Genomic DNA, 10,056 nt, shown 5'->3' on the forward strand with positions numbered 1-10,056 from the left:
ATATATATATATATATATATAAATATGAGGCTTGTTACCCTGCACCCAAGGGATGCAGTGTAACCGTGGCTGGCGCCCACTTGTGCTCCCTTTTTTTTTTTTATTTTTTTTTAAAATAATTGAAAAACAAAATTAGAAGAAAATGAAAGACACATACATACCAGAAGTAATTTAGTTTCCATCTACCAGAAGAAATTCGTAAGTCCAAAACTTTCCACCTACCGGAAGAAAATGAAAGATACACACCCGACGGTCATAAGCTTCAATTGAGCGCAATTCTGGAGATCTCGTGTGGGCGATTTCCGGTCATCTTAAATCATCAGAAGGTAAATCGATGTATTTGGATATTTCTCATTCTGAAGATTTTTCGATTTTCGTATTTTGAAGGTAAATCTTGTGCGTGAAAAATCAAACTCTCAAGCTGTCAATTATTTTGTATATATGTAAAGAGAGAGAGGAGAAAAATGATGGAATATAAAAATTCAGTGGTGGGTTTCTCCATAAACATTACAAATACCTTTTTATATCTGCTTGTGAATAATTAGGTTTTTGGACTTTTTTCCGTCGATACAAAGTGAAAAAGGCCCATAAAATGAAATATTTGTGTGTAATACAATCACTCACTATATATGTGCCTAATACAAGACCTGCTTAAGAATGCAGCCAAAATCAGAAGGTAAATCGATGTATTTATAATCTTGTATTGACATTGAGCTGCGCTATAAAGCAGTGCTAGGAATTTTAAATTTGTTATTTCCATATTTATAGAATGGAAGAAAACAGCGGCGATGAACTGTCATACATTCCCCAAGTTGGAGACAATAAAAAGCCAAAAATAGGGATGAAATTCGAATCTTTAGAGGAGGCGTTTTCTTTCTACAACCAATATGCACGAGAATCTGGTTTTAGTGCAAGAATGAGCAATAGCAAAAAAAGTAAGAAATCAAAAGAAGTTATCTGGAAAAATTTTGTATGCTTTAAAGAAGGACATACAGATGCAATCAGATGGAGTAAACAATCAAAAAGTGATGAACCAATAAAGGAAAGAGCTCGTGGTGAGATTAGAACTGGAGGTAAGTCAAAGATTTCAGTTGTGAAGGAACAAACTGGTCTTGGTTGGGTTGTTAGTACCTTAATGGAAAGTCATAATCATCCACTATCAACTCCTTCAAAGGTTCATTTGTTACGCTCACATCGTACTGTTTCTGCAGCGAAGAAAGCACTTATTCAACAGTTTGCAGAAGCGAATGTACCTACTTGTCGACAAATGCGATTGTTTGAAATAGAATCCGGAGGGCCTGAACATCTAGGTTGCACAGAAAGAGATATAAGAAACTACGAGAAAACGCTTAGGGATGAGCACAAGTGTATTGATGCCGAAACATTGATTGATTTCTTTCTGTCTGAGAAATACAAGAGTTCAACTTTATTTTTTTATTACGAGACTGATTCAGACAATAGATTTATTCGGTGTTTTTGGGCGGATCCTGTTTCAAGGAGGGCATACACTGCATTTGGTGATGTAGTGGTGTTTGATACAACGTATAACACCAAAAAATATGTGATGATTTTTGCACCATTTGTAGGAGTTAATCATCATCATCAGACCATTGTTTTTGGTTGTGGATTTTTGAGTGATGAGACAACTGATTCTTTTGTTTGGTTGCTTATAAGTTTTTAGAAGCCATGCCTAAAAGAGCACCAAACTTGATCATAACTGACCAGGATCCTGCTATGACGATATCCATACCTGAAGTTTTCCCTAAAACAATACATCGATATTGTTTGTGGCACATTCTAAACAAATTCCCAGATAAATTGAACCATGTGACTTCCGTGACCAATATCAAAGCATAAAAAATGTCATAGTACATTCTACGACTTCTATTGAATTTGAGAGATGATGGGAAGAGGTTATGAATTGTGCTAACTTGGTAGAAAATGATTGGATGTCATTGATGTATGAGTTGCGGCATAAGTGGGTGCCGGCTTATTTCAATCATGTATTTTCTGCAGGAATGTCAAGTAGTCAGAGGTCTGAAAGTTCACATGCATTTTTCAAGAGGTACGTTTGTAGCAATAACTCATTGATGGATTTTATAATTCGTTTCAATAAGGCACTTCGACACCAAAGACACAATGAGTTAGTTGCCAATCATACTGATATGAACGAGCGGCCAAAGGTTAAATCGAACTGGCCAATGGAATTGCAAATGGTGAATGTATACGCGAAAAACAAATGGTTGGAGTTTCAAAATGAAATTAGTCCGAGTCATGGTTATTATGTGCAACAAGCATCTATCGGAATTGAGTTTGGGGTTTACAATGTCATTAATTTTCAAGGTTCTTCTTCTGCCAAACATAGGCTGCTTACGCATGACATACAAAGAGACGATATATCATGTAGTTGCATGAAATTTCAATTTGAGGGTATTCCGTGCAGGCATATGTTAGCATTCTTTCGTATCAACCAAGTGTTCCACTTACCTGATTAGTATATACTCAAACGGTGGACAAAAGATGCAAAGATTGGCGTACTATACTCTATGGCTGAGCAAAATGTGGTCGACGATCCAGATAGGTGTTTGATATCTAGACATATGAGGTTATCTTGTAAAGCTTCAGCTTTAATTGATGTTGCATCTTTCAGTGATGAGTGGACAAACTTCTTGGCTGAACAGTTTGATTCTATTGATAGCAAAATAAAGGAGATGAATATTAATAGAACATTAAGCAGTGGAATTCAAAGTAGGAGAACCTTGGATGGAGCCATTGGTATCATTGATCCTTCAGAAATAAGAACAAAAGGACGTGGGAAGAGACTAAAATCATCGAAGGAGAAGTCAACATCAAGGGGCAGACAGTGTCGTGGATGCGGGTGTCGAGGTGTGTCACATGACAAACGCAACTGTCCAAATTTGAAAGACGGGTATGTATTGATTAATTTTTAAAAAAAGTTAATAATTTCTTTAATATTAGTACATATGACAAAGTTTGTTTATCAGGTAAACTTTGAATAATTATAACACAGATGAGAACTCAGATGAAGAAGATTTTGGATCAATATATGGTAAATCAAATACATAAATTATTTTTGGCATTCAAATTTTGTTTCTTTGATAATATTTCACTAATCATCGTCTTCATAATTACAGGTTGTACAAACATGTGGACAACTGGAATGGGCTTTGATGACTGAAATTAATCTGTATGTATTTATGTTGGATGGTGCTAAATAATAATAAGATAGTACTTTGCTGATTTCTGATGCAATATTTTCTGCAGGAATGGGGCTGATCGAGCTGAGGAATGTTGTGCTACTGAATTGCTGGAATGTCGTGATCTGCTGATTTTTGATAAATAACATTGCTGGAATGTCGTGATCTGCTGGAATGTTGTGCTACTGAAATTTTTTAACTTCAATTGCAAACTACTATAAACAGTAGAACACATAATTTCGTTGCATGTATCAAGTTTAGTTTCACTATGCTTTATTGCAGGTTTTTAGCTATTGAACGTCGGTGTTTTGTTTTAGTATGTAATATGTGAACGAATGAAATATCTAAATACATATCTTGAATGGTTAGGGTGCTGTTTTATGACGTTTAATTCAAGGAAACGAGGAAGATATGTGCCTGGAAAAATGCCAGGATTTTTCTAGTCATTCATTTTCATAGTAGAGGATTCCTTTTGTAATCAGAATATACTGTGTTGGTCTGAGAAAGTGCGAGCTATACTAGATGTTGAGAACTTTCACGCATTGTTCATTTTGATTGAACTTTGATTGAATATACAATAGTTTCACGATGTTAAATATACATTTTGATTGAACTTTGAGTGAATATACAGTAGTAAAACGATGTTGGTCATTCATTTTCACGCAATGTTCATTTTATGCATTGGATCCACTTGTTATTTCTGTTGAAAAGAATCCTCCAGGCAGAGACCTTATTGAAGCATCTTCAAAAAAATTGATGCTAGAGTTGATTGAACTTGGCGAGAACCCCTATCAGCCCTGATATTCCAAATTTGGTGGTCGTTTCTCATCGACAGAAAAAATAGACTCTTAATTCAGTTGACAGAGGAAGCTCACAAGATGTTGAAATGGGACCAAGAGATTAGGTGTGTACCATAAAATGTGGCCATAAAACGCAACTTCACTAATTTTGCATGACATATAGAATTGCATAGCTAATATTGATATTCCATAACATGAGTGCCACAACATAATATTTAAACACGGGAACATAATCAAACATATATTGTAGTAATCCATTGAGTAGATGAAATTTGGATGAATTAATCATGGTCACTAATTTGTAGAGATTTCAAATTCTCTACAATCGCTTCCAAATTCTTCTTTATCTCATCCAAATTTTGTTCTATCCCTTGCAACTTCTTCATTTCTTCTGTCTGCGAAACTTTTCCCCTCGTATTTGAACTCGAAAATGTAGGTGAACTTGAACTTTCATTTGCACTAGAGTTGGAAGAAGTGCCTGCAGCTTGTTTTACCATAAATGCGTCATAAGCTCTTTCTGGCTCATCTCTATTTTTGAAAGACTGGTGGACAACACCCTTATATCCGGTAACTTTAGAAGATGCTTCTACCCACGTATCATAAATACCCGGTTCACGTTCAACAAAGACAACATATGTTTTCCCCTAAAATGTACAAAAATTCAAGAACTTTTTCAACACGCAGACAAAAAATATTATAAAAAACAACTATTAATAATTTATAACTCACCATTGTCAAAACTCAGCAAAACAAGTACATAAATGATTATGGTCCTGTGCATAGCAAAATGAGTTGGAACTAGAATTTATATTCTCCGCCACAAACAGATTAAATATCCATTTATTACATTTAAATTTTTGGCACATTTTGATTTATTATATGATTATTATCAGCAGTATATGCTAATTCTAATGTTTGTGCAATATTTTGCTAATGTATATTTGAACAAACGAGGGAGAATTGCAGATAACAACAACAATAATAAAAAATGATTTCCAAAAAGACTTAGTTAATTTTCCATTTAAATATGTGGTTTGGGGAATATTAAGCTCTGAAGTCAACTCCTTCCAACTCTAAAGCCTAAACGGGGCGTCTCAAATTTACAAGCTCTCAATTTTCTCAAGTATTCCCAGCACAGCTTCATAGCACAACTCAATGTCAATTCAAGATTATAAATAAAAATAAAAAAAAACGAAAATACATCAAGATTTATAGGACAGCCACCGATTTACCTTCTGATGATTTAAGATGACTGGAAATAGCCCACACGAGATCTCCAGAATTGCGCTCAATTGAAGCTTATGACCGCCGGGTGTGTATCTTTCATTTTCTTCCGGTAGGTGGAAAGTTTTGGACTTACGAATTTTTCTGGTAGGTGGAAACTAAATTTCTTCTGGTCCGTGTCTTTCATTTTCTTCTAATTTTGTTTTTAAATTATTTAAAAAAAATAAAAAAAAAAAGAGCACAGCTGGTGCCCACGGTTACCCTGCACCCCTTGGGTGCAGGGTAAAAAGCCTCCATATATATATATATGAATACATGGTCAACCATATTAATTGAGAAATTAAAGATGAAGCCGATTAAACAGAAAAAGTTATGCACTTAATATACAAGTTGGACACAAAGTTTATCAACTTTTATGTTTCTTATTTCACATTTTATCAGCACTTTCAAGTGTAATCACCAATGTTTTTGAATTAAGGTCAACTAAATTATTTTGTTCTCCGAATAGTCACTTTATTTTGCTTTGTTAACTCCCCTCTATGATGCTTAACTAAAATGTCGTAGACCCGTGAAGTTTGTAAAGGTTATCCATGCGTAAGAGGCCAGAACGGTCCCACAGGAAGGTTAAACTGATAACTCAGTAAGAGGTCGCAATAATAAAAATTAAGTCTCGTGATACCAAGAGGTGGGTCCATGAATTCTCTTTGATAAAATATTTGGGAACATGATCCACTCCAAAGCACCGTGTGTTAAACATTAAATTATTGTCTATGAACCTATGATAAGCGACAATCACAACAAGGAGTAATAGTGATGATAAAAAAATATGCCAAGTTGTAAAAAAAATAATATCGTCTACGACTACCTAGAACTATTTACAAGTCAGTCTACATAATCCGATCAATTATATGTTTTGGCTATATCAATGATAGAATAAGAGGCTACAAATTCTTAGATGACTCTCTTTTATCATAGTGTAGGCATCAATATGACATCGGTTCCTGCTCCTTTGCATTGGTCGTCACAACTGTGGAAGTTTTGTACAGAATTTTCAACGTACATGTCCACGATTCCAATGTGAAAATATTCTACTTCGATTTACAAGAGATTTTTTATAATTTGCACGTAAAGTTTTCCTCGACAGAGAATGCAAGTGTATACCTTGCTAATATAAAAATTGCTTACATTATATTTGAGTCTTTTATTTTTTAAAAACATAAAAATTGATAATACATTGTAGATCATTACTGGTGCTCAATCTTGTAAATCACTACAGATAGATATAGTCAGGCTAAGACAATACATGTAGATATAGTCAGGCTACAACATAGTCAGATATCGTGCACCACTGTGATGTAACATTTTTACATAGTATTTTAATCTCGACGTAAGAATTTTGTTACAAATTAGTGGAACTTGTTGTCTTGTTTTGTTTGTTTATTGTCATTGAACTATTTTTCTAATAGAATATCATCTTCTTTTAGTGGATTTTATCTCAATATGAACGTTATATCTGTTGTATTTTTCAGAATATTTTCTACTGTTTGTGATGCAATCTTTCTTTCATATTTGAACAGTATAATAAAACTTAAGATTCTTTGGTATTTTTGTCAACATCTTTTTTTTGTTATAACTTTATTTAATATATCAGAATATATACATTTGGTTGATGCATTGATTATTATTATTATTTTTAAACAGGCACATAAATACAGAATAAAGAGACTAAGCCTTTGACCAGGGATGGATTAATTCATAGGGCATGAATATTTCCATTGATCAGAGTGTTTTTTCACCGTTCTAGCTTAAAATCTGACAAAGAGCCCGTATACGATGATCCATGTGAGGCCTGGGGCCGAAGAGTGCGGGGGGTGGTTGTCGGTGCCATGAGGTGGCTCGGACAATGAGCGGCTCCTGGCAGGCTTCTAGGTGGAGGGAACATGAATGAACCGTTCTTACACCGGAAGGAGAGGGATTCCGAGACTGTTCAATGTAATGGATTGTACAGTTGAAGATGGCTTAAAAGATTTGATTGGTACTACTCATATCACGAAAATGCTTCTTATTTTCAGTAGCTCATCACATGAGAACTCTAAAGTTAAGCGTGCTTGACTTGGGTAATTTTGGGATGAGTGACCTCCTGGGAAGTTTCCCAGGGTCCGTGTGAGTGAGGACCTAAGCACGCTGGAAAGACCCATCTTGATACGGTGAGGACAATCATTGAATCTGGGGCGTTACAAGTGGTATCAGAGCCGATCTCTCCGAGTACGGTGTGGTTCGGGACGAAAAAAGCGGAAGCTGGTGGGCATGTAAAGCCCGGGGCCGAAGAGGGCGGGAGGTGATCGCCGATGCCATGAGGTAGCACGGACAATGAGCGGCTCCTGTCAGGCTTTTAGATGGAGAGAATATGAATGAACCGTTCTTACACCGAAGGAGATGGATTCCGAGACTGTTCAATGTAATGGACTGTACAGTTGAAGAGGGCTTAAACTATTTGATTGATACTACTCATATCACGAAGGTGCATATTCTTTTCGGTAGCTCATCACATAAAAACTCTAAAATTAAGCGTGCTTGACTTGGAGCAATTTTGGGATGAGTGACCTCCTGAGAATTTTCCCAAGGTGCGTGTGAGTGAGGACATAAGCACGCTGGAAAGACCCGTCTTGATACAGTGAGGACAGTCATCGAATCTGGGGCGTTACAGTCCACATGAACGTGAAAAGCAATGTAAAATAGATTGTAATCATTCGATCTTGGTAGTAGGCATCTTCAAAGATAAAACTTCTCTAAAAAATTTATTTTAATTCATAATAGATATGGTTGTGTCTATGAGTTCTGGGGTTTCCTTGTAATGTCTTTGGATTGCCAATATTGTTTCACAATTTATTTTTACCGATATTGTACAATAAAATGGAAAAGATAATATCTAACTTAACTGTCCCACAAATGCAAATAGTATCTTGCACCATATCATATTTTTATTCTTGATTGTGCATTGGAGGTTGAACCTTTAAGAGCGTCAGGGTTACAGATTTTGATGTCGATGGCATCAAAGATGTAAGGGACTTGACAAAAGTAGCCTTAAACATTCCTTTCAATGCATGCTTGACGTACATACTAGTAGTGGCTGAACAACAGGGCTACCTACAGCCCTCGCTTCCAATGAAGAAAAACTGTAAGCAACAAAAATCAGAGAAATAATGTAACTTCCGCATAGATAGAGGAAACACTACAGAAGATCTTTTCGGTTTACGAGCTAAAAAATAATTAAGTAGATATGTCTAGGGAACTTTGTGGATGAATCTCACGACCAATAGGAAGACAACAATCACAATGATGATAATGAGGACGAGAACTCGCCCATTAGCGGCATTATTTCCATGATAATTGGGAGCCTGCTAGTGGGGACAAAGGAAATGCGAGGAATGTTCTGTTGACAATCAAGCATAATTTGTATTCAAACCAATTTTCAAAGTTTTGTTCAAAGTTAGGCTACCAAACTTTGAAATACATCCATCATCTACACTTCACCAAACCCAAAATTTTTCCTATAAATAGCCACACATTTGCATTCATCCATCTATCCCAAGACAAGCAAAAACACAAGCAATTGAGTGTTGTATAGCCTAGTTATTTAGATAAATTTTAGTATGCTTTGAAAGGGGATCGATTAATGTGCCCGCTTGCGCAACAGAAGTTTCAAAATATTTTTCAATGCAAAAACCGAGCACCTCAATGTACTATGTGTAGAAAATACAATAAAACACAAAATGACATTCATATGTGTTTAGAAAGATTACCTATCAATCAAAAAGATTGATTGTTGGCTCCAACCAAGTTGTAAACAACTTGGCTCTTGAATGGTTGATCGTCTACAAGCTTTCCTTGCTTTTGGACTCCTTCCTTCAAATAAGGTCCACCACCAACAAGTTAAATCCACCTTACACATGAACTAGAAAATGTAAGGCATTTTTATTTTGAGAAGAGTATATTTTCTTCAACAATTGAAGAACAAAATCGAAGGGAATTAGGCTCAAATATTTCGGCCAAGAGGGGAGATAAAAGGGGTTGGAAGACTTTTCTTGGTGCTTGAAAAAGTGATAAAGTGCATGAGCATGCCATGCATTGTTTTATGAAAAAGTTGCCTCCAACTCATCGTCTCCCATGCATACTTTCTACTTGGGCTTGTAATAATTACAAGGCTTATGGACTTTTATTTAAATTGTCTCAAACAAATTCGAGACCAATTAAACTTTACTTGATTTTACTTAAGTCCAGTAGTTTAATAATTATCTCTAATTGGGCTCTACTACGCCCAATGTAGTTTAATTAATTCAATACTTGAATTAATTTAATTATTTGGACTCTACTAGGTGCTCTAGTATTTAATTAATTCAACACTTAAATTAATTTAATTTAGTCCATAATAATGTTTATGAAAATCACAATTTTCAAATACATTATTTGTTTGGCCAACTTTTAATTAGGAACACTTCCACAAATTAAAAGTTACATTCCCCTTATAGAAGTCATACTTCTAATTTTTCTTTGTGTTTATAAACTCCTTTATAAGCCGTTCAACACATTGAACTAATTTTTTCTTCTCAACGGGATTTAAAAAGTTAGCATTTGTGTGACCCTCAATGGTTAATTGATACAACTAGCCGTGAGTTCACATCTTAATATGATTCGGGACTAAACATGTCCTTATATGAGCATACCCTAATTGCTCCATTCTTAGTTATCAACTCCTTGATAATAAGAACGTCAGAACTCAAGTCTGATAGTGCCCAACCAATCATGTTAAACGC

At 35.3% G+C, this 10,056-nt stretch overlaps 2 protein-coding genes across 2 annotated transcripts; both read left to right on the forward strand.

Moving 5' to 3' along the window:
• The first annotated feature begins 769 nt into the window (after window positions 1-769).
• LOC140833686 (protein FAR1-RELATED SEQUENCE 5-like) lies at window positions 770-1,681 on the forward strand. Its single transcript, XM_073198008.1, has one exon. The coding sequence runs from the start codon at window positions 770-772 to the stop codon at window positions 1,679-1,681; it is 912 nt and encodes a 303-aa protein (XP_073054109.1).
• A 235-nt stretch (window positions 1,682-1,916) lies between these two features.
• On the forward strand, window positions 1,917-2,495 carry LOC140833687 (protein FAR1-RELATED SEQUENCE 5-like). Its single transcript, XM_073198009.1, has one exon. It carries the CDS (start codon window positions 1,917-1,919, stop codon window positions 2,493-2,495), a length of 579 nt encoding a protein of 192 aa, XP_073054110.1.
• The last annotated feature ends 7,561 nt before the right edge of the window (window positions 2,496-10,056 follow it).

The sequence above is a fragment of the Primulina eburnea genome, chromosome 6 (assembly GCF_022965805.1).
Source record: "Primulina eburnea isolate SZY01 chromosome 6, ASM2296580v1, whole genome shotgun sequence".
Classification (NCBI taxonomy): domain Eukaryota; kingdom Viridiplantae; phylum Streptophyta; class Magnoliopsida; order Lamiales; family Gesneriaceae; genus Primulina; species Primulina eburnea.